Source organism: Salvelinus namaycush, chromosome 38 (genome assembly GCF_016432855.1).
Source record: "Salvelinus namaycush isolate Seneca chromosome 38, SaNama_1.0, whole genome shotgun sequence".
Lineage (NCBI taxonomy): Eukaryota > Metazoa > Chordata > Actinopteri > Salmoniformes > Salmonidae > Salvelinus > Salvelinus namaycush.
The window spans coordinates 21,081,234-21,106,884 of NC_052344.1; the positions used below are offsets into that span (position 1 = coordinate 21,081,234).

The 25,651-nt window shown below is 43.4% G+C and overlaps 3 protein-coding genes across 4 annotated transcripts; 2 read left to right on the top strand and 1 right to left on the bottom strand.

Moving 5' to 3' along the window:
- Positions 1-809: 809 nt before the first annotated feature.
- On the bottom strand, positions 810-10,388 carry LOC120031908 (tetraspanin-8-like). Of its 2 annotated transcripts, XM_038977747.1 has the most exons (9): positions 10,135-10,388; positions 9,253-9,318; positions 8,867-8,980; positions 8,499-8,573; positions 4,035-4,130; positions 3,069-3,167; positions 2,583-2,693; positions 1,777-1,860; positions 810-1,314 (listed from the first exon to the last, which is right to left on the bottom strand). In XM_038977747.1, exons 1-9 carry the CDS (start codon positions 10,192-10,194, stop codon positions 1,186-1,188), a joined length of 834 nt encoding a protein of 277 aa, XP_038833675.1. In that variant the 5' UTR covers positions 10,195-10,388; the 3' UTR covers positions 810-1,185. The 2 variants fall into 2 exon arrangements, with proteins under 2 accessions (XP_038833675.1, XP_038833677.1); XM_038977749.1 differs by lacking the exon at positions 4,035-4,130 and having other exon boundaries at positions 10,135-10,363.
- A 1,763-nt stretch (positions 10,389-12,151) lies between these two features.
- Positions 12,152-19,858, top strand: rint1 (RAD50 interactor 1). The gene is made up of 13 exons (XM_038977746.1): positions 12,152-12,382; positions 12,624-12,865; positions 13,020-13,193; positions 13,560-13,700; positions 14,380-14,536; positions 14,716-14,826; positions 15,074-15,299; positions 15,625-15,762; positions 16,103-16,302; positions 17,084-17,304; positions 17,645-17,825; positions 18,125-18,243; positions 18,440-19,858. The coding sequence occupies exons 1-13, from the start codon at positions 12,152-12,154 to the stop codon at positions 18,648-18,650; spliced, it is 2,352 nt and encodes a 783-aa protein (XP_038833674.1). The 3' UTR covers positions 18,651-19,858.
- Positions 19,859-20,080: 222 nt separating this feature from the next.
- On the top strand, positions 20,081-23,842 carry lsm8 (LSM8 homolog, U6 small nuclear RNA associated). The gene is made up of 4 exons (XM_038977919.1): positions 20,081-20,453; positions 22,728-22,768; positions 23,134-23,261; positions 23,511-23,842. The coding sequence occupies exons 1-4, from the start codon at positions 20,423-20,425 to the stop codon at positions 23,599-23,601; spliced, it is 291 nt and encodes a 96-aa protein (XP_038833847.1). The 5' UTR covers positions 20,081-20,422; the 3' UTR covers positions 23,602-23,842.
- Positions 23,843-25,651: the final 1,809 nt, after the last annotated feature.

Consider the following 25,651-nt stretch of genomic DNA (forward strand, 5'->3'; position numbering starts at 1 on the left):
CTTGCTCTAGTAGTGGTTGCTTCACGCAGTCTCTCTCTACAGTGGCTCTAGCGCTAGCCTGTCTAGTCAGTAAATCATTTGAATGAGTGAGACAACTGAAAACTGAAGAGAGAAGTAAATATTTTAAACGTTATCATCAGAGTGAGCGAGTTATAAAACATAGGATATGAAACACCAAGATAAGCGGAGTGTTATGATATAATTGTTATTTTTTGATGAGGTTTTGATAGTTTAATTAATTTATAAAAGTCTGTTAGCATAGAGCTAACGTCGGCTAAAGTTAGCTCCAGTCAAGCTAGCCTGTCGTAGTAATGGCGACAGGACCAACGAACATTCACACAGAGTAGAAACAAAGGGAAACATTCTAACTTGCTGTTTTTAGGGATATGTTGAGAATTACATTATTAAAATGTATCTATGAGATAAAATGGTAATTTATACCTTTTTACAAATAGTGTTTTAGTACGTTGGATATTTGGAATTGTATAAGACTAGCCAAGTCAGTTCAACGAGAGAGAGCCAACTGAAAACTGTATTGAAGAGAGAAGCACCAGATAAACTATTTTAAATCTTTAAGGTTTCAGACTCAATTAACAGGTGTGCCTTGTTAAAACTTAATTTGTGGAATTTCTTTCCTTCTTAATGCGTTTGAGCCAATCAGTTGTGTTGTGACAAGGTAGGGGTGATATACAGAATATATCCCTATTTGGTAAAATACCAAGTCCATATTATGGTAAGAACGACTGTCCATCATTACTTTAAGACATGAAGGTCAGTCAATGCGGAAAATTTCAAGAACTTTTGAACGTTTCTTCAAGTGCAGTCTCAAAAACCAACAAGCGCTATGATGAAACTGGCTCTCATGAGGACCGCCACAGGAAAGGAAGACCCAGAGTTAAACAGTAATACTTTGGACAACACAACAGAGATGTCTAACAATGTCCCTAGTTGTCCTTCCAAGTGTGTTATGAGTATGTACATAATATGAGTGCATTGCTAACCTGATCCCAGATCTGTTTGTGGTCTTGCCCATGTTAAATCCATGTCATTGCCAAGCCAACTCTTTGTCACCCATTGTCATGTTTGGCTTGACACAAATGAGTGACAGGAGTTGTCATGATGGCACAAACAGACTGGCACTCAGACTAGTGCATTGAGTATCCTTCATTAGAGGACCATTTCATTTCAGACACTCTCTGCTGTGTCACACAGCTCTCTGTACTGAGGTGGTTGAGAGGTGAAGATCACAGGTGGCACATCAAACTTTCTTCTCATCTGGCAGAGTATTGTGATGGCCAGGGCAACTCCAATATCCTGAGGACCAGACACACAGTAACGGTTCAGTCAGGATGGAGGAGCAGCTGACTAGGTGCTGAGTGTGATAGATAATGGTTAAATCTTATAGGCCTACACTCGAGAGGTACGGTAAAAATCACTATGGTACAGCGTTGGGGTCGATTCATCCATCCTTCAGTTAGCATCCTGACTTTCAGATGTTTTAATTGTTCTTGTTAACTTGTATGTACTGTGTACTGCAATTCAGCTTTTAGCTGCCACATACGGCCTGCGTGTAATAAATATAAGAAACAAATACTACTAAAGCTTTCAATTCAGGTAGTCAATTGAAATTCACTTCCTGACTTGAAAAGTACACATGAAAAACTACGGACAATTTTCAATTTGGGAATTGAATTTCAATTGATTTGATTGAAAAAACTGAATGGACCCCAACCCTGAAATGGTTAAATAGTACAGACATAGATATGAAATACATACCCATAATGCGTTAAGTGCAACTAATGTTCCTATCATCAGGCTGATTGCATAGCCCATGAAAGAGATCAGGATGGGAAGACATGGCTGGAAATGACAAATTAAGAGTTTATCATTTTGTGTGAAAAACAAGAGTTTACATGTCCGTATTATATCAGAACTTGAACAAAGATCAGTTTATTGTATCAATGAGTCCTGCACAAGTCATCTCTGTGGACCCAACTAGAATTATGACACAGTATCAATGAGTCCTGTACAAGTCATCTCTGTGGACCCAACTAGAATTATGACACAGTATCAATGAGTCCTGTACAAGTCATCTCTGTGGACCCAACTAGAATTATGACACAGTATCAATGAGTCCTGTACAAGTCATCTCTGTGGACCCAACTAGAATTATGACATTCTGGTTGATACACAGCTGCCAGCAAAACATTTGGAGCAAAATTACGAGCAACACAGTTTAGTTGCTCCCTCTTGACAGCAGAGAATTTTTTATTTTGTGTAATTCTACACATTTTAACATGGGGTGTAGAGAAAATGTTGCCGTTTTAAAGCAAGTTTGCTGCAATTCTACACATTTTGCCATAGGGTGGTGAGAAATGTATGCAGTTTTTAATATGACATGAGAGTGAGACTGACTAACAACATCAATGGGGGCCCCATGGGTGGTAATTCGACCATGATAACAGGTTTAGATAGCTGGCAGGTAAACAAATTTAGCAATCTAAAAGATATTATCTGACATGGGCTAATTGATCCGAGGGCCTTCAAAATGGCCCTGGTGTAGTGGAATGACATGTTTTTACCTCTTTATAAACCAGCATGTGTTCATCCATTAGAGCCTTGTGGTCATCATCCTCAGACATATCACTGTTGGGATAGTGAATAACAGATCTTGTATTGTTACCAGGAGCAACCTGAAATAGAATGTGACATGGTTTAAAACAGAGCTTTACTTTACCTGTATGATGTCTTATTGGGCTGCAGCACGGCATCCATGATAGTTGTCTGGTCCAAATGTGTTCTATCCTTTTTGTTGGTCTTTTAGAGTATTGTCATGTACATCTTCCTCAGTTTATTTATGGTTTTCTTATTGCTGTCTTTATCGTATGTTTTAGAAATAAATAATAATAAAAAAAAAACAATTGCTCTTACCGAAAGACAACAGATTAACACATTCATATTTGTGTGATAACGTATTTAACACAGACTGACACATTGAAACCTATCCTCCTCAGCATACACATAACAACACCAGCAACAAGATAACTTATTTAACACAGCAGACTCACACATTTAAAGTGTGTTGAGTCCTCATCAGAACAGAGACAGGAGAGGGGGATGTCTGTGCCCCAGTCTTGGTAGCCTTGTACGAGCCCACAGCATTTGAACTGAAAGTGAAGGAAACAGCACAACAGACATTTAAAAACATGATTTACCAGCTATAGTTAAGGCCTAGTCCAGGAACAACCCTCCATGGAGAAATCTCCAATGAAAGTGCTTTTAGTCCAGGCCTTGGTTTACATAATAAGGAAAACTGGCCCTAAAGACACACATACATTGAATTGGCACTCTGGGACTGTGAATTGGCACCCTTGGACATTGAATTGGCACCCTGGGACATTGAATTGGCACTGGGACTGTGAATTGGCACCCTGGGACATTGAATCGGGCACCCTGGGACATTGAATTGGCACTGGGACTGTGAATTGGCACCCTGGGACATTGAATTGGCACCCTGGGACATTGATTTGGCACCCTGGGACATTGAATTGGCACCCTGGGACAGTGAATCGGCACCCTGGGACTGTGAATTGGCACTGGGACTGTGAATTGGCACCCTGGGACATTGAATTGGCACCCTGGGACATTGAATTGGCACCCTGGGACATTGAATTGGCACCCTGGGACATTGAATTGGCACCCTGGGACATTGAATCGGCACCCTGGGACATTGAATTGGCACCCTGGGACATTGAATTGGCACCCTGGGACATTGAATTGGCACCCTAAAACGTTGAATCGGCACCCTGGGACATTGAATTGGCACCCTGGGACATTGAATTGGCACCCTGGGACATTGAATCGGCACCCTGGGACATTGAATTGGCACCCTGGGACATTGAATTGGCACCCTGGGACATTGAATTGGCACCCTGGGACATTGAATTGGCACCCTGGGACATTGAATTGGCACCCTAAAACGTTGAATCGGCACAAGCAGAGACCATAAGAAGCATTAAATGAAGGTGACTTACGTTAGTCTGCATGTTGTATAGCCCTTCTAAATCAGTTTGATTCGCTCCACTCAGAGGCATCATAGCTAGATGTTCCTCTCTGGTTAACTCCTCCAGCTTGAAATGAATCAAGTTAACATTGAGTGTTATAGTCACAGCTGAAACCTATAATCAGCTCTGAATTTGAAATGGACAGATACAGTACATTGAATTATCAAGAATCAGATGCATTGCACCATCATACAATAACTTCTCAAATATATTTTTACCAGAACATCAAACAAACATTGCCTCAAGGTTGAATTATAGTCACAGCCGTGTATATCCCCCCCAAGCAGATACCTCGAAGACCCTGAAAGAACTACAGGTCGACCGATTATGATTTTTCAACACCGATACCGATTATTGGAGGACCCAAAAAAGCAGATACCGATTAATCGGACGATTTTTATATATATATTTGTAATAAGGACATTTACAACAATACTGAATGAACAATTTTATTTGAACTTAATATAATACATAAATAAAATCTATTTAGTCTCAAATAAATAATGAAACATGTTCAATTTGGTTTAAATAATGCAAAAACACAGTGTTGGAGAAGAAAGTAAAACTGAAATATGTGCCATGTAAGAAAGCTAACGTTTAAGTTCCTTGCTCAGAGACATGAGAAAATATGAAAGCTGGTGGTTCCTTTTAACATGAGTCTTCAATATTCCCATGTAAGAAGTTTTAGGTTGTAGTTATTATAGGAATTATAGGACTATTTCTCTCTATACCATTTGTATTTCATATACCTTTGACTATTGGATGTTCTTATAGGCACTATAGTATTGCCAGCCTAATCTCGGGAGTTGATAGGCTTGAAGTCATAAACAGCGCAATGCTTGAAGCATTGCGAAGAGCTGCTGGCAAAACGCACGAAAGTGCTATTTGAATGAATGCTTACGAGTCTGCTGCTGCCTACCACCGCTCAGTCAGACTGCTCTATCAAATCATAAACTTAATTATAATATAATAAACACACAGAAATACGAGCCTTAGGTCATTAATATGGTCAAATCCGGAAACTATCATTTCGAAAACAAAACGTTTATTCTTTCAGTGAAATACGGAACCGTTCCGTATTTTATCTAACGGGTGGCATACCTAAGTCTAAATATTGCTGTTACATTGCACAACCTTCAATGTTATGTCATAATTATGTAAAATTCTGGCAAATTAATTACGGTCTTTGTTAGTAAGAAATGGTCTTCACACAGTTCACAACAAGCCAGGCAGCCCAAACTGATGCATATACCCTGACTCTGCTTGCACAGAACGCAAGAGAAGTGACACAATTTCCATAATTAAAATACATTCATGTTAGCAGGAAATATTAACTAATTATGCCTGTTTAAAAATATATACTTGTGTATTGATTTTAAGAAAGACATTGATGTTTATGGTTAGGTACATTGGTGCAACGACAGTGCTTTTTTCGCGAATGCGTTTCTTAAATCATCACCTGTTTGCCAAAGTAGGCTGTGATTCGATGATAAATTAACAGGCACCGCATTGATTTTATGCAACGCAGGACAAGCTAGATAAACTAGTAATATCATCAACCATGTGTAGTTAACTAGTGATTATGTTAAGATTGATTGGTTTTTATAAGATAAGTTTAATGCTAGTTAGCAACTTACCTTGGCTCCTTGCTGCACTTGCGTAACAAGTGGTCAGCCTGCCACGCAATCTCCTCGTGGACTGCAATGTAATCGGCCATAATCGGCGTCCAAAAATTGTTATGAAAACTTGAAATTGGCCCTAATGATCGGCTAAGCCGATTAATTGGTTGACCTCTAGAAAGAACTTCACTTGGACTCTATGTAAACTGGAAACCATATATCCCGAGGCTGTATTTATTGTAGCTGGGGATTTTAACAAAGCTAATCTAAGAACAAGGCTTCCTAAATTCTATCAGCATATCGAATGCGTGACACGAGCTGGTAGCATTCTGGACTATTGCTACTCTAATTTCTGCGATGCATGCAAAGCCCTCCCCTGCCCTCCCTTCAGCAAATCTGATCATGACTCCATTTTGTTGCTCCCAGCCTATAGACAGAAACTAAAACAGGAAACGCCCGTGCTCAGGTCTATCCAATGCTGGTCTGACCAATCGGATTCCATGCTTCAAAATTGCTTGGATTACGTGGACTGGGATATGTTCCGGGTAGCCTCAGACAACAACATTGATGTATACGCTGACTCAGGGAGCAAGTTTCTTAGAAAGTGCATCGGTGATGTTGTACCCAATGTGACTATTAAAACCTTTCCTAACCAGAAACCGTGGATAGATGGCAGCATTTGCTCAAAACTGAAACAGTGAACCAGCTATTTTAATCATGACATGGTGACTGGAAACATGACTGAATACAAACAGCGTAGCTATTCCCTCAGCAGGGCAATCAAACAAGCAAAGCGTCAGTATAGAGACAAAGTAGAGTCGCAATTCAACGGCTCAAACATGAGACGTATGTGGCAGGGTCTACAGACAATCATGAATTACAAAAAGAAAACCAGCCCTGTCGCGGACATCGATGTCTTGCTCCCAGACAAATTAAACAACTCCTTTGCTCGCTTTGAGGACATTACAGTGCCACTGACACAGCCTGCGACCAAAGACTGTGGGCTCTCCTTCATCGCAGCCAACGTGAGTAAAACATTATAACGTATTAACCCTAGCAAGGCTGCAGGCCCAGCCGCCCCCAGGTGGTGAGGGTAGGAAACAACCATCTCCACCCCGCTGATCCTCAATACTGGGACCCCACAAGGGTGCGTTCTCAGCACTCTCATGTACTCCCTGTTCACCCATGACTGCGTGGCCATGCACGCCTCCAACTCAATCATCAAGTTTGCAGACGACACTACAGTGGTAGGCTTGATTACCAACAACGACGAGACGGCCTACAGGGAGGAGGTGAGGGCCCTCGGAGTGTGGTGTCAGGAAATAACCTCTCACTCAACGTCAACAAAACAAAGGAGATGATTGTGGACTTCAGGAAACAGCAGAGGGAGCACCCCCCTATCCACATCGATGGAACAGTAGTGGCGAAGTTGGAAAGTTTTAAGTTCCTCGGCTTACACATCACGGACAAACTGAAATGGTCCACCCACACAGACAGCGTGGTGAAGAAGGCACAGCAGCGCCTCTTCAACCTCAGGAGGCTAAAGAAATTTGGCTTGTCACCTAAAACACTCACAAACTTTTACAGATGCACAATCGAGAGCATCCTGTCGGGCTGTATCACCGCCTGGTACGGCAACTGCTCCGCCCACAACCGTAAGGCTCTCCAAAGAGTAGTGAGGTCTGCACAACGCATCACCGGGGGCAAACTACCTGCCCTCCAGGACACCTACACCACCCGATGTCACAGGAAAGCCAAAAGGTTAATCAAGGACAACAACCACCCGAGCCACTGCCTGTTCACCCCGCTATCATCTACAAGGCGAGGTCAGTACAGGTGCATCAAAGCTGGGACCGAGAGACTGAAAAACAGCTTCTATCTCAAGGCCATCAGACTGTCAAACAGCCATCACTAACATAGAGAGGCTGCTTCCAACATACAGACTCAATCTCTAGCCACTTTAATAATTAATTATTGGATGTAATAAATGTATCACTAGTCACTTAAACAATGCCACTTTATATAATGTTTACATATCTTACATTACTCATCTCATATGTATATACTGTACTCTATACCATCTACTGCATCTTGTCTATGCCGTTCAGCCATCGCTCATCCATATATTTATATGTACATATTCTTAATCATTCCTTTACACTTGTGTGTATAAGGTAGTTGTTGTGAAATTGTTAGATTACTTGTTAGATATTACTGCACGGTCGGAACTAGAAGCACAAGCATTTCGCTACACTCGCATTAACATCTGCTAACCATGTGTATGCGACCAATAAAATTTGATTTGATTTGCTTTGTTAGAAAGTTAAGATATATACAGGTAACTGCCAAAGCTAATGGAAACTTTTGAGTAAATGAGGGACATGGAGTATATTGAAAGCAGGTGCTTCCACACAGGTGTGGTTCCTGAGTTAATTAAGCAATTCATATCCCATCATGCTTAGGACCATGCGCAGTATGAAAATAATGTGGTATACGATCGCCGTATACCACATGCCATGGCTGTCTCAGTCACCAGATCTCAAACTAATTGAACACCTATGTGAGATTCTGAAGCAGCGCCTGCGACAGCGTTTTCCACCACCATCAACAAAACACGTAATGATGGAATTTATCGTGAAAGAATGGTCTCGCTTCCCTCCAATAGAGTTCCAGACACTTGTAGAATCTATGACAAGGAGCATTGAATCTGTTCTGTCTCGTGGTGCCCCAACGCCCTATTAAGACACTTTATGTTGCTGTTTCCTTTATTTTGACAGTTACCTGTGTGTATATATATATATATAGACTACTGTACCTCGTGTTTGCTTTGATATCCATTCACGCACTCCACAAACAGGTATAGGCTGGCCAGTGACATACCTACAGAAAACTACACACACATATTGGGGTTGTCAAGCAAAATCAATAATAGAGGTTCATTCAAACTTATCACACTTTTTGGGAAACATGTCATGGGTAAAGTGTTGACTGGTTTCAGTTGAGTTGTATGGCATGCCCTTACCTGTCAGAAAGGAACAGTTTGCAGTAGGGGAGATGTCAAGTTGGTAGCCTGATCCCAGATCTGTTAGTGCTGTCTAACCAACTCCTAGGATGATTATCCAAGACAAAAACAGCAGATCTGGGATCAGGCTAACACTTTGAGACAGGTCTTGGCAAGCTTACCAGAACCACAGTCCATTTCTTCTCCTTGCGTGCACCATAGACCCCCAAGATTGACAGGACAAGGGTTGCTGCTTCTATGACATACAGAATTGCTATCCCTGGCAGAATCTCTATCTGTGAATAGGAAGACAAGCCAGACTAATGATATGGCAACTGTGGGTTTATAATCATAATATTACAATGATGCTGATGGGCTCTAGCCTGGTCTCAGATCTGTTTATGCTGTATAGCCAACTTCTATGGTTGTTGTCATACCAAACACTGTAGGACTTTGAAAGACAGCACAAACAGATCTGGGACCAGGCTAGATGGACACAGCCTTATTATAATGAAATCGATATGATATAATTAGTAAATGTAATAGGAGCTATAAAAATAACAATTACTTCTTCTGATTGGTGGAAGTGCCCATGTCCAAATAATGTGATGGCCAGCAGGAGGGTGCTGATGATCTGAAGAGAATACAACACGTGATACAATCATTACAATGTACAGGCTATTATCCTGAGAGTTCTACTGATAATGCACAGTACAGGTTGATACAGTCAGTTGTTTCAGAGGAGAGTTGAGGGATCCATTTCTTCATAACTTCTGTAATACACTTCACCAACACCATCTACAAATGGTTTGTAAGCAGACAGTAAATTGTATTTACATATCTTATACCTCGTGTAAATAGACTAAGAAATTATAAATGAATAAGACATTAATAGCTGAAATATTTACTTAGTCGGCTTTTTATAAAAACCTAATATCAGTTATTGAGTAGCCTAGTATTCTGACAAAAACGTGATAACATAGTCAGGAGGCCTATTTGAAGATGAGAATAAACACAACTCATAATTTTAAAGAATGTAGCAGCGCTAGAGGATTATACTGAGCAAATAAACAAATAGGGGAATTAAAAGGCCGAAAAATAAATAAATAAGCTGAACACAGCCACAAACCAGAGCTAAAAACCGTGTTCCAGTGAAAGATTAAAACCCAGCAGCCTAATTGCAACATTAAATACAACATTTCTATTTTCGTGATTCTTTCAATACCGCGCTATAGATCAATCCGCTCATTATTGTTGATGAAAATGGCACCGCTCTTTATTCCGTTGCGTGTGACCTGCAACTCTCACTGCTTGAAGACCCCACGGTGCGCAGAAGTTACAAAAATAACCGGCAAGAATTACAAAAAAATCTGCTCACATTAAAAAACGTTACTCCTATAAAAAAATCTACTCGAATATTAACAGGCCAATAGACAGGACGATAACTTACCCCGATCAAGACACAGACGAAAATGAACGCCCGTCTTACGCAGATATGTATTCTTCCCATTTCTATATTTGGTTATAATAAAATCAACAGTTTGGATAAGCAGTTCACTTCAGAGTGGGGCTAACAGATGCCCCGAATCTATATGTCCAGGAAATAGATTGTCCGATTCCTTTCACTGTTTATTCTTCTTATCAAAATGAGAGTGCGTTGACATGCTGCTGAATGGTGTTTTGTGTCATGGGAGGGTCTAGCCCGCATGAACGCAACGCCCCATGAACTTGACTTATATTTTCTTTAAATGGGCTCTCCCGGAAGTTAGAGAGAGATGTGCAACCACAGCAGCAAGATGTGTGGCCAGTTGCCCTGAGAAAAGGGCGACCAGTGGAGCACAAACAACATTGTGAACATTGATCTGTTTATTTATCTTCCCCCACTATTCGTACTACAACGATTTGCTCATTGTTAAAACACTGTACATATCTGATAATATAACTCTTGAAATGTCTGTATCTTTATGAAACCTTTGTGTTGTTTACTGTTTATTTCTAATAGTTTGTTGTTGATTTAGTTTTTTGTTTCTTCTCACTTTTGTTTATTGTTTATTTCACTTGCTGTGGCAATGTAAACATATGTTTTCCATGTCAATAACACCCCATTAAAGAGAGAGAATTAAGAATTCATAAAGCACTTATTGTCTGCTCTTCTATCTGTTGTCTTGGCAGAACAAAGCATCTACTACAGGAATCCAGACTCCAGAGGTCCAGTCCAGAGCAAGTATAACTGATGTGAAATGGGTAGCTAGTTAGCGGGGTGCGCGCTAATAGCGTTTCAATCGGTGACGTCACTCGCTCTGAGACCTTGAAGTAGTTGTTCCCCTTGCTATGCAAGGGCCACGGCTTTGTGGAGCGATGGGTAACGATGCTTTGTGGGAGGCAGTTGTTGATGTGTGCAGAGGGTCCCTGGTTTGAGCCCAGGTAGGGGCGAGGAGAGGGACGGAAGCTATACTGTTACACAAGGAGGCGTGAGTGAACATGAAATCACATAACTAGCCATTTCTGGACAACTACGACCTCACCACACTACGTCCAAAATGGCCCTAGTGCTCTATAGGCCCTTGTCAAAAGTAGTGCACTATATAGGGAATAGAATGCTATTTGAGACGCAGCCCACTGGGTCCCTAGGAATCCAGAGAAGGGCCAATTGTTAAGCAACGTCAATGCAACCCCCGCAAACCATCTGGAGCACATTTTGTACAGAGGAAGATAGTAACGGAACAGACTCAAGCATATTCCCCATTCACAGGAAAAGGATGTACGAATGAAGGAGAAGGGATAGTACGTATTTTACAATATGTTTGAGATCAAATCACATTTTATTTGTCACATACACGTGTATAGTAGATGTTATTGCGGGTGTAGTGAAATGCTTGTGTTTCTAGCTCCAACAGTGCAGTAATATCTAACAAGTAATATCTAACAATATACACAATCTAAAGTAAAGGACTGGAATTAAGAATATATAAATATTTGGATGAGCAATGTCAGAGCAGCAGAGACTAAGATACAGTAGAATAGGACAGAATAAGATGCTGGAATAGAACGGTTCCTTTCTGGGTAACAGATTAGTTCAACAACTACATAACTGAGCACATACAGTAGGTCCTGTTGTTTCCTGTGAGGTCTTGATTGTCAACATGACACTCAACACTGAAGAGGGTCTTGTTTTGAAAACATCCTTCCTAATTCCCTTTAGTAATCACTGAAATAACACATCTACGGTAAATTGTCTGAGGCTATCACCTCCACTTATGATATCACTGGTTACTCCAAGCCAAGGAATGGAGGATGGAAGGAAGCGTGGATTGTGTAGTAGTTGGAAATGTCCCAAGTGTTTACCCGTGACAGGTCCCGCAGTACTAACTGTCACCACTAGAGGAGGTGTATTTGACGGTGACGGCTGTGTTTGGTGCTGTGTTTACATCTGCGTGCTGTTGACGTGGAAGAGACACAGAAGAAAGATGGCGGCGCCCTCTGCAGAGCAGCAGAACGGCCAAAGTGATGAATCTGATCTACAAAGCCCCATATCGACAAATGATGAAGACTCCGAAACAGGATCGGGGGATGGAGCACTCCCCGACTACGTTGTCGACTTGATAGAGAAAGAAATCGGAGTGGATCTGAAGTCGCTGAAGAAAGTTAGCGCGCTCCTGGAGAAACTGACAGCGGAAAACAAGTTGCTGGAGGAGCAGGTAGCTAGAAAGCGCGTTGTTAACTTCATGTTGCACACTCAAATCAGCTTTCAATGCTGTATCAATTATTGCATGAAAAATAATAGAATCGTTAATAATGCGAATATTATTCTGCCCCTTGACTGCAGCTAGTTAATGTAAGTAATACAAACATGATCTATCCAACTAGCTAACCTTTGCTAGCTAGTTTAAGGGCGTGCATTTCCCTTGCTGACAGGTCTTCCTCCACCCACCTTCTCAGGTTCTGACGGTGTCCAGTTCGGTGCCGCTGCGGGTGTCAGCAGCGCTGTCTGCAGCCGAGGAGTCCCGTGTGTCTCTGGAAGGTTTGCTACAGCAGGAGAGGGTCCTGTCCAACACCCTGATACAGCACCTGCAGGGCGCCCAGCCCTGGGCAGACAGCCTGGGACGGCCCCTGGAACAGCTGGACAACATAGAGAAACACATGAAATACCTGCAGTGTCTGTCACGCATTGAAGAACTCAGGTGAGCAACAGTATTATTATTTTCCTATTCTTGTAGTTGGACAATATATTTGACAGTATTCAAAGATAGGAACCTGATTGGAATACACACACACAAAATGGTATCCTACTGTATGTTAAGGTGTTCTGCTAACTGTCGGTCTCTCCTCCCACAGTGACAGCATCCAGCAGTGTCTGATGACCAACAGTATATGGGAGGCAGTGGTGGCGGTGGGCAGCATGGCCAGTCTAGATGTGGGCCTAAAGCAGTCTGGCTGCTCTCATCTCCAGGCCTTCCTCAGAGAGACACTATGCTTCTGGCACAAGATCATTAAGGACAGACTGGCTGGGTATGTATGTATGAATGGGTCAGACGGGGCAGGCAGTGTGTTGTGTTAGCGTGCCGGGCCAGAGCAGAAGGACTGGAGATGGAGAACTCTGCATTAGTTATTAGGATCTCTATTTAGATCAGTGGTCAGCAACCCTGGTCCTGGAGAGCAACTGGCCATGCAGGCCTTTGTTCCAGCCTGGCACTAACCCATCTAATTCAGTCTAAATGATTAGTTGACCAGGTGTATTTGTGTTGGGCCAGAACAAGTAAGACACACACAGTAGCTCTCCAGGACCGGGCTTGGTGATTCACAGTTATTATGATGATCCAAAGTCAAGCTACGTCAGACCTGAATGGGATTTTTAACTCCTCCTCTGTCTGGCAGTGATTTTGAGGAGTTGCTGATCCAGCTCCACTGGCCGTTCATCTCTCCTCCCACCCAGTCTCTCTCCCCCCCTGCCAACGCTCAGGAGCTCCACAGCCAGCTGGAGCTACTGGTGGCCCAGCTCCTGTCTCTACAGACCTCGTATCCTTCACCCTAATATAGTGTTATCAGTGTCGAAGACATACACACTAGCATTATCGTCTGTTATACATACGCTGTTATAGACACTACTAGGTTATAGACACTACTAGGTTATAGACAGGACTGTGTTATAGACAGGACTGGGTTATAGACAGGACTGGGTTATAGACAGGACTGGGTTATAGACACTACTGGGTTATAGACAGGAATGGGTTATAAACAGGACTAGGTTATAGACACTACTAGGTTATAGACACTACTAGGTTATAGACAGGACTGGGTTATAGACAGGACTGGGTTATAGACAGGACTGGGTTATAGACAGGACTGGGTTATAGACAGGACTGGGTTATAGACAGGACTGGGTTATAGACAGGACTGGGTTATAGACAGGACTGGGTTATAGACAGGACTGGGTTATAGACAGGACTGGGTTATAGACAGGACTGGGTTATAGACAGGACTGGGTTATAGACAGGACTGGGTTATAGACACAGTGCATTATATACACTCTGCACACTTCTTCATACACTAGCTTCATTCTTCATACATTCCCAGTCACAGACATACTGTTCCCCACACACTTCCTAAGATATTGACTGATATTGATGTTATCGTTTTACATTGAGACATTGTACTGAGATGAATACCTGGCCAGTTTCTTTAACCTGTTTCTCAGTGATGATCTCATATCAGAGAAGCCACCCTCTGTGTCCCGTGTAGGGTTGCCCCCGACTACACCCCTGTCTCTTCCTGTCCAGATCATGTTGCTTCCTCTGAGCAAGAGGTTTCGATACCACTTCACTGGAAACCGTCAGACCAACTCACTCAACAAGGTTAGAGCAACACACACACACACACACACACACACACACACACACACACACACACACACACACACACACACACACACACACACACACACACACACACACACACAGAGAGCATGTCTCAAACACACACAGACAGAGAGACTCTGACAATAACAAGAACCACCATCTCTGTCTCCATGCAGCCTGAGTGGTTCCTGACCCAGGTCCTGATGTGGATGGGTAACAGCTCCAACTTCATGGAGGAGAAGATCCAGCCCATTCTGGACAGAAATGGAGCTAACGTCAACGCCAAGGTTAGAGGATCAGCCGCTAAATGATCATCTAGAATCCTGACTTCATGTGCCATTGAAGTATTTGTTCACCCCCAAGATTCAAAGCAGTCTGAAGTCAAGCTGAGTCCATTGCAGTCATCTGTCAATCATAGCAGCTCTTGATGTCCACAGTCATATGAGAGGATATAAGCATATATATATGAATATAATAATATATATTGGTTATAGCTATTGAAGTACCTCATGTCATCCCTCCCGTCCCCACCAGGTGGAGCTGTGTCGCGGTCTACTCACCCTGGCCCAGGAGAAGCTAGCGTCAGATGCTCCTCGGCTGCTCTACGACGACGCTCTCTTCTGCCACCTGGTGGATGAGATCCTGCAGTTCGAGAGGGAGCTGCGCACCAGCCACTCCTACCCCAGCACCCTGCCCGGAGTGCTGCATGTACTACTGGAGGAGGTCGTGCTGCAGAAGTGGCTCACTGTGGAGAGGAAGAGTGAGTGAGAGAGAGGCAGCAGTGGAGCATCTCTCATCGTTCCCTGCTCTTTCCCCTTGGCCCTAACCCTCCAATTTCCACAGATCTGAAGGGGCTGGATAGGTATAAGCGGTGTACTGGCAGAGCTTCCGCCATATAGCTTCTACCTTACAGATCTGCAAACATTGAAGGGTTTGGGTGAAGGGAAGGGGTAGGAAGCCATTTGGGACTGACAAAGAGATTGATTTTATGTGGGATTTTACTCTGTTAGACTCCGTTTATGTCAGTGTATGTGATTTAGTGAATGTGTGATGTGTGCTCATCCCAACTGTGTGTCTCTCTGTAGTGGCGATAGAGAAGGTGGATGCCATGCTGTCTGCTGAGGGGGCTTGGAGCTCCCAGTACAAAGACATCAGTGACATGGACGAACTCAAGGCTCCAGACTGCGCTGAGACCTTCATGACCTTACTGCTGGTCATCACTGGTAGGATTATTAACTACTTTATCACTTTATCACTTTATCTCTGTCTGTCTGTCTGTCTGTCTGTCTGTCTGTCTGTCTGTCTGTCTGTCTGTCTGTCTGTCTGTGTCTGTGTGTGTGTGTGTGTGTGTGTGTGTGTCTTGGTGGTGGTCACCGCTCATCCCTCTGTTTGTCGTAGAGGGACGACCTGCTGTTGGGGCAGCCTCTGACTTACTTCTCTCTCTCTGTCCCCTTCTCTCCCTCCCTCTCTCTGCTTTCCCTTTCTCCCCCCTCCACCTCCCTCTATCATCCTTCTCCCCTCCTCCTCTCTCTCCCCCTCAATCTCTAATGCTCCCCCTCCCAGACCGCTACCGTGCCCTCCCCTGCCCTCGTGCCCAGCTGCGTTTCCTGGCGCTACAGAGAGAGCTGGTGGACGACTTCCGTATCCGCCTCACCCAGGTGATGAAGGAAGAGTCCCGTAACCCGCTGGGCGCTAGATACTGTGCTATTCTCAACGCTGCCAACTACATCTCCACCGTGCTGGGGGACTGGGGAGACAACGTGGTACGTGGCCCCTCGGAGTCATCACACTGTTGCTATACAAAACATATTGATGCAGTAGTAGCTAAGATGGGGAGAGTCCAGAACAGACTATGGGAGGCGCACAGTACTACATAGAGCCATGACTACATGAACTCTATTCCACATCAGGTAACTGACGCAAGTAGTAAAATTACATTTAAAAAACAGATTAAAAAACACCTTATGGAACAGCGGGGACTGTGAAGCAACACAAACATTGACACACACACACACACACACACACACACACACACACACACACACACACACACACACACACACACACACACACACACACACACACACACACACACAACATGTGCACTATACATACACATGGATTTAGTACTGTAGATATGTGGTAGTGGTGGAGCAGGGGTCTGAGGGCACACAGTGTGTTGTGAAATCTGTGAGTGTATTGCAATGTTTTAAAATTGTATAAACTGCCTTCATTTTGCTGGACCCCAGGAAGAGTAGCTGCTGCCTTGGCAGCATCTAATGGTGATCCATAACAAATACAAAAATACTTCTCCACATACTGCCCGACTGTCTGTCTGCCTGTCTGTCAGTCTGTCTGACTGTACATGTGTTGTCAGTTCAGAAGTAGTATGCACATCCAACAATTCTCCAGGTTAAGGGGACAGAAAAAACCACATCACACCTTCACTCTGCTGTATGGTCCCTCCTTTTGCTGCACCGCTCCAGAGGTCTTCTTCAAGGCTGTTCAATTGACTTTGCTCTCTCCTCCTCTCTTCTTCCTCAGTTCTTCCTGCAGCTGCAGCAGTCAGCTGTGGCCCTGGGGGAGGAGGAGCTGTTGGGGCCGCTGGGGGTCACTGAGTCCGGCCGTCTGGCCTCTCTGGAGGGGTCTCTGTTTGAGGGGCTCCTGGGGCTGCTGGAGAGGCTGAGAGGAGACATGCTGGGCAGGTTACTGGAGGCTGTCATGAGGGATGTACAGAAGAAGGCCCAGCCCTACTGCAGGGACAGGTCAGTGGAGACACTCTTCGCTTAGAGGAAGGGTTCTTTCTGTTGAATCTAGTTCCTCTCAAGATGTAGTCCTATTTTTGGAGTTTTAAACACTAGGCGCCCACTGTCGCCTTGCTTTGCTTGGTGTTTAGGCCCAGGCTGATTGTAAGCACTTTGTGACAAATGTCTTTGTCCTGTAACACGCCTGGACAGTAGGAATGAAATGTGATTTCTTGAAAGAATCTGGTAGAGCTCAGATCATCACCTACAGCCACCATATACCCAATTGAACAACAAAATGTTGGAGTGAACAAAATGTTAAAAAGTAGAATGACACTAACGTGTATCCTTCTCCTCCCAGGTGGCTGTCTCTGCCGTCCCAGTGTGACCAGGCCACCATGTCCCTGTCCAGTTTAGCCTGTCCTCTGATGCTCTGTCTCAGGGACCACCTGCTCCAGCTGCAGCAGATGCTGTGTCTGCCTCTCTTCCAGATGGGCTGGCAGGACCTGGCTGAGAGGCTGGACCTCTTCCTCTACCAGAATGTGAGTCACACTGCTGGTCTGCTACAATTGGAATTAATCAGATAGTTGACTTAATTAAATATTTTAACTTTTAGTGATTTTGCAGATACTACTGTCTGGAGTGACTTAAAAGAAGGTAATTAGATTGTCACACATCATTAGACACATCTGTTCTCAAATACATGAAAAGTACAATGGCTACTGACTAATTGTAATGATAAAATACAGACATAAGAAATAGGATGAAGCAGTAGAGAATGTATTTTGGGGGGTAAATCACATCTCTATTAACTTCTGGAGCTGCTACCTGTCTCCCTCAGGTGATTCTGTATAACCACTTCAACGAGGGGGGTGCAGCCCAGCTCCAATTCGACATGACAAGAAACCTCTTCCCTCTGTTTGGACACTACTGCAAGAGGCCTGAGAACTTCTTCAAACAGTGAGTGGGCCATTTCATACAATGGCAATTCTGCTGACAATATCACCTGGAAACATTGTCCACTGTACCATAATCTTTAGAAGAGACCTACAGTTTGTTTGTAGTTCCTTAGGTTATTAAATGTCCTGCACAGGGGTTGAATTCCTTGTCAAATAATTTCTAGGTAAAAATGATTGGTCATGTCTCCCTCTCTCAGTGTGAAGGAGGCCTGCGTCATCCTGTGTCTGAATGTGGGCTCAGCTCTTCTTCTACGAGACGTCCTGAGGCAGGCTGAGGAGGAACCAGGGACCCCGGAGGGCAAGCAGCCCAGCCCTGTGTCAGCCCTCAACGAGCTGGGGGTCTACCGCCTGGCCCCCTGCGACGTCCTCATCCTGCTCAACCTCAGGGCCTCCTGGCCGGGAAAGTGAGGGGAGATAGGAGGAGGAACAGTAGCCTGGTCCCACATGTGTTTTTGACAACTCCTATGGTCTTTGTGATGCCGATTGGCCATAGGAGTTGAGCAAGGCAGCACTAACAGATCTGTGACCAGGCTAGGACGGGCTTCAGCTGGCAAAGAACAACCACTACCAATGAACTACACGTATCCCAGAAACCTGGAATAGACCGCTCTCATTCCTGAATACTCCTGTCCTATCCCGTTTAATCACAGTTTTGTTTACTTTGCCGATCCTCTGTCTACAAGCTCAGCACTTGTTCCATATCAACTCACCACTCCTGGCCTAGACGCAGGAGAGAGACCTCGACTGGAGACTGATGGATGTGTTTACATCAACTGCTCATGTAGATGACATTATTTGTCTATTGACTGACAGCCCAGACTTCTGTCTTCTGGTGGAGGAGATCTAGTAGTACCACCACGTTACATGGTGTGGATGGGTATTTCAGGAGGTCCCCTTCTCACTTCCTGACAGGGACTGTTGTCTTTAACCAGACGAGAGATAGGAGACCTTAACACTGCTGTTTTAAGCAGTCCAGTGCATTTGATAACAACAACAGCCCTGTCTGTCACATTAGCTTATTTAATGTCATATACATTTGTAAAGAAGTGAGAAATAAAAACGTTTAAATCCCGGAAATGTAATTTATGTCAGTAACTGCCTTTTTGACAACAAATCATGTACGTTCATGCTAATGTATTTCAGAGTGAAAGATTCTGATGAAGTCACTCCAGTGAGATAAGTGGGCCTCAGCAGCCTGCCTAGGTACAGTATGCCATAGAAACAGAAGCAGTGTTGGAGACACTGAGGTATAATGAGCGCTAGAGACTGCATCTATATGTCCGACTGTTTAAGGTAATCTACTGACATTCATGACCAGGTTTCATCCGGTTTATACGGACCAACATCACATGTGCACTAGCACTTAGTGCGCAAAGGAAGTAGCGATTACGTCATCTGAAAAAACAGCAGACATTGGATGAATATTAACATGTTAATGGACTTGTTTGATATTGCAGGTGACTGCTGACTGACTGATCTACAAATCACCTTGCATCATAAATAACGACTCATTATTTGTAGGTCAGTCAGTCACAATTGACCTATGATACATCACGTTTTGATGCTCTCCAACAGGACAACTGTCTTCAGCTGTGAGCACTGGGGGGAAATAATTCAAATAATTAAATGGCTGTTTTGTGCACAAAGGTTATGACTAAAGTGTCTTATTAGGAATTTTCCAATCTGACTTTTTTCTATGTGGCCGTCTATGGAAATGGGCTTTCTGGGCCGGGTGTCAGTTAAACTGCAGTGCCGAAGCAAAACTGTAGGAGCAGTTGAAACAATGCTTCAAGACCAGAACCCTGGTCCCTTTAGCTGGAGAACATCAAATCCATGATGCATTGTGGGTAAATGGTGACTGACTGATCTCCAAATAATAATCAGTAGTTAAATATGATCCAAGGTCGAACAAGCCCATTATCTCTAGAAAGGGCCGTCTGGTAAACTCATGGATCGGTAGGGCGACACCACTGAGGTATAAAGAACGGCGCGACACTCATTTTCTGTTAATTCGGCGCCATCTTCTGGACACCAAAATCATTAGTGGTCTGCAATCATCTAGTCTGGTCTGATGCTGTTTCCGGTTTGTGCCTGCACGCCGATTTTGTGATCTACGGTGGAGCTACGTTTGTGTTTTCCAAATAAACCCGGCGGATTTGAACGAGTCTTTTGTTGTCACCATGTCCACTGCCCTCGAGAGCTACATCAACCGTATCCTTTGAACTAAATTATTTCTGGTACAGTCACTGAATGGGACTTTTGCTGATGAATCGCGTGATTATTGATGCGTGGGTGCTTTGGCCTGCTAGATTGAGCTTTGCTAGCAATAGCATCACATATGGGTTTTTAGTAGAATGACATGTAACTGTGCGCTAGTTAGATAAAATATAATAGAAATGATTTTGGAAGCCAAACATAGGTACATGTTCATCCAAATGTGTTATTTAAGCAATAAGGCCCGAGGAGGTGTGGTATATGGCCAATATACCACGGCTATGGGCTGTTCTTTAGCACGACTCAAAGCTGAGTGCCTGAATACAGCCCTTGGCTGTGGTATATTGGCAATATACCACAAACCCCCGAGGTGCCTTATTGCTATTATAAACTGTTTACAAATGTAATTAGAACAGTAAAAATACATGTTTTGTCATACCTGTGGTATACTGTCTGATATACAACGGCTTTCAGCTAATCAGCATTCAGGGCTTGAACCACCAAGTTTATAATAGCAAGCTAACTATGGATTTGTCGTGCAAGCTCAACAGTATTGCTGCATGTGCAACTTCTCATGAAATAGCAGCCTGGTCTCATATGCCTTGATTGGGGCGGCAGGTAGCCTGGTGGTTAGAGCGTTGGACTAGAAAGGTTGCAAGATCGAATCCCTGAGCTGACAAGGTAAAAACCTGTCGTTCTGCCCCTGAACAAGGCAGTTAACCCACTGTTCCTAGGCCGTCTTTGAAATAAGAATTTGTGCTTAACTGACTTGCCTAGTTCAATAAAGGTAAAATAAAATGCTCAATGGGTGACATGTCTGAGTATGTAGGCCATTTTCAGCTACCAGGAATTGTGTACAGGTCCTTGCGACATGGGGCCGTGCATTATCATGCGAAAACAGATGAATGGCACGACAATGGGCCTCAGGATTTTGTCACGGTATCTCTATGCATTCAAATTGCCATCGATAAAATGCAGTTGTGTTCGTTGGCCGTAGCTAATGTCTGCCCATACCATAACCCCACCATAGGGCCCTCTGTTCACAACGTTGACATCAGCAAACCACTCACCGACACAATGCCATACACATGGTCTGTGGTAAGAAGTACTGCCAAATTCTCTAAAATTACATTATGGTAGAGAAATTAACATTCAATTCTCTGGGAACAGCCCTGGTGGACATTCCTGCAGTCAGCATGCCAATTGCACACTCCCTCAAAACTTGAGAAATCTGTGGCATTGTGACAAAATTGCACATTTTGGTGACCTTTTAGGGGCACCTGTGTAATGATCGTGCTGTTTTATCAGCTTCTTGATATGCCTATCCTGTAAAGTGGATGAATTCTCTTGACAAAAGAGAGATGCTCACTAACAGGAATGTAAACAAATTTGTGCAAAACATTTGAGGGAAATACGCTTTTTGTGTGTATGGAACATTTCTGGGATCTTTTATTTCAGCTTGTAAAACATGGGACCAACACTTTACATGTGTTTTTGTTCAGCGTATGTACCACACAGAATGCACTGCAACTGCCTCTGCAACGCAATGTTGCAAGGCAAGCGCAGCGTTTCATTGGAAATGAATGCACCAAAACGCATTGAAGCTGTCGGTCTGATCGAGGTGATAGACTAGACGTAATATAGTAAGCGTAAATCCTGGGCACTCAAATGAGTATATATGTTACGTTTAGTATGGTTACATAAGATAGAACGTTACTCAATAAGTAAAAACTAAAGTAGGGTGGTTGGTCGGGCGTATAACGCGAACGTCTAGCAACCCAAAAGTTGTAAGAATCTCATCACGGACAACTTAAACATTTTAGCTAATTTGGCAACTACTTACTCTTTTTTTTATCTAATTTGCATGTTAGCCACAACAAATTGGAATTAGTATCGTATCATACTTTTAAAAATGTTAATTTAACCTTTATTTAGCTAGGCAAATCAGTTAAGAACAAATTCTTATTTTCAATAACGGCCTAGGAACAGTGGGTTAACTGCCTTGTTCAGGAACAGAACGACAGATGTTTACCTTGTCAGCTCGGGGATTCGATCTTGCAACCTTTTGGTTAATAGTCCAACACTCTAACCACTAGGCTACCTGCCACCCATGGATGGATGAAGGACATCCACAAATTAATTACATACCATACGAAATGTAATTTATACAAATTATGAGTGTCACGGATTTACATTTACTATGTTACGTCTACCCCTGAGACCAGGTTGGAAATAGTGTTCCAAATGTCTTCCTTAGCTGTTGTGTTCCAGGTACAGTGGCCATCGTTACATCTGACGGACGGATGATAGTGGTATGTCTCTAGCTACTTCACTGCCGTACTTGGCTCCAGATCTGTGCGTCTGTATGTGTCTGAATGGTTTTGACTGGACCATAAACCTGATTTTGTGCGTCTACTGTTTTGATTGGACCGTTGATCTGATTGTGTGTGTACTGTTTTGATTGGACCGTTGATCTGACTGTGTGTGTACTGTTTTGATTGGACCGTTGATCTGATTGTGTGTGTACTGTTTTGATTGGACCGTTGATCTGACTGTGTGTGTACTGTTTTGATTGGACCGTTGATCTGATTGTGTGTGTACTGTTTTGATTGGACCGTTGATCTGACTGTGTGTGTACTGTTTTGATTGGACCGTTGATCTGACTGTGTGTGTTCAGGGCACCCTGAAGGGCTTTGACCAGACCATCAACCTGATTCTGGATGAGAGTCATGAGCGTGTGTTCAGTTCCTCTCAGGGCGTGGAGCAGGTGGTCCTGGGACTATACATCGTCAGAGGAGACAACGTGTAAGTATCATGTCGACCTCTGGCGGAACTCTCACCTTTCACCCAAACGACCCCTTATGACCTCTCCCTCTCACTGCGCCCGTTCACTTCCCATCAAGGACTTGGATTGGTGAAGAGACTGAGTGTCGACAACATTTCTGAAACCGTGAGGGGAATGAACACTTTAACTGGCCACTGTGGATAGGGGGGGGAGCAGACTTCAACACACAGTAGTACACCCAGGCCCAACTGCTCTCCTCTGTTTTGCAGAGCTGTTATTGGGGAGATTGACGAGGACACAGATTCTTCGCTGGACCTGGGGAACATCCGCGCTGAACCCCTTAACTCTATAGTCCACTGACGTCTCACGCTGACCCCTCAACTCTGGTGTGCTGACCCCTACACCTGAGTGATTGTGTGTGAAAGAGAAAGATAGAAATAGAGTAGTGTTTCAATTTTCACCACCTACTCAGCAATAACTGATGTCCCTGTCTGAAGAGCACAGTTTATCTTCCCCCATGAAGGACCCAGGGGACTAATAATAGGATGTTGATGAATTTGTGGTGGTATTTTTTAATAAAGTGTGTTTTGTTTAACATGAAGTGTGTGTTGTTACTCCACAACAACATTGAGAGGGAGTAAAGGGCTATTATAAACTGGGTGGTTTGAGTCCTGAATGCTGATTGGCTGACAGCCGTGGTATATCAGATATACCATGGGTATGACAAAATATTTATTTTTACTACTCTAATTACGTTGGTAACCAGTTTATAATCGCAATTGCGTCGTGTGTAAGAACAGCCCTTAGCCGTTGTATATTGGACATATACCACACCCCCTCGTGCCTTATTGCTTAAATATACAGTACCTTCAGAAAGCATTCATTCATACCTCTTGACTTATTCTACATTTTGTGTTACAGCCTGAATTCAAAATGGGTTAAATATGTTTTTTTTCTCAACCATCTACACACAATACCCCATAATAACAAAGTGAAAACATGTTTTTTGGAAATGTTTGCAAATGTATTGAAAATGAAATCTAGAAATATCTAATTTACACAACTATTCACACTCCTTTGCTCTGATGCTCCACATTGATCTCAGGTGCATCCATTTTCCTTTGATCATCCTTGAGATGTCACTACAACTTGATTGGAGTTGACCTGTGGCAAATTCAATTGTTTGGACATAATTTTGAAAGAAACAAATCAAATGTTATTTGACACATACACATGGTTAGCAGATGTTAATGTGAGTGTAGCGAAATGCTTGTGCTTCAAGTTCCGACTATGCAGTAATATCTAACAAGTAATCTAACAAATTCACAACAACTACCTTATACACACACATGTAAAGGGATGAATACAATATGTACATATAAATATATGGATGAGCGATGGCCGTGCGACATAGGCAAGATGCAGTAGATGGTGTAGAATACAGTATATACATATGAGATGAGTAATGTAGGATATGTAAACATTATTAAAGTGGCGTTATTTAAATTGACTAGTGATACATTTATTAAATCCATTTATTGAAGTGGCCAGAGATTTGAGTCTATATGTTGGCAGCAGCCTCTCTATGTTAGTGGTGGCTGTTTAACAGTCTGATGGCCTTGAGATAGAAGCTGTTTTTCAGTCTCTCGGTCCAGTCCCAGCTTTTATGCACCTGTACTGACCTCACCTTCTGGATGATAGCGGGGTGAACAGACAGTGGCTCGGGTGGTTGTTGTCCTTGATGATCTTTATGGCCTTCCTGTGACATCGGGTGCTGTAGGTGCCTCGGGAAAGACGTATTCCTGGTCGTAATGATGGGAAGTTGACATCGCTTTTATATCCAATAGTTCTTCCCGGCTGTATGTAATAACACTTGAGATTTTCTGGGCTAGCAATGTAAGAAATAATACATACAAAAACAAATAACTGCATAGTTTTCTAAGGACCTGAAGCGAAGCGACCATCTGTCGGCGACATCTCAATACTTGTCTACATAAGGTCACACAGTTGACAGTGCATGTCAGAGCAGAAACTATACCATGAAGTCCAAGGACCTGTCTGTAGATCTCTGAGATAGAACTGTGATGGGCCATATATCAAGAGTGTTTAAAGTTTCCTCGAGCACAGTGGTCTCCATCATTGGGAAATTGAAAAAATATGAAACTACCCAGACTGCCTCGAGCTGGCCGTCCGACCAAACCGGGCAAGAAGGGCCTTGGTCAGGAAACTGACCGAGAACCCAATGACCACTCTGGCAGAACTAAAGAGTTCCTTGGCTAAGATGGGAGAACCTGCCAGAAGGACAGGTCTCTACAGGACTTCAGCCATCTGGGCTTTATGGGAGTGGCCAGATGGAAATCACTCCAGAGAAAAGGCACACCTTAAGTTTGGAAAAAGTCTGATGAGACAA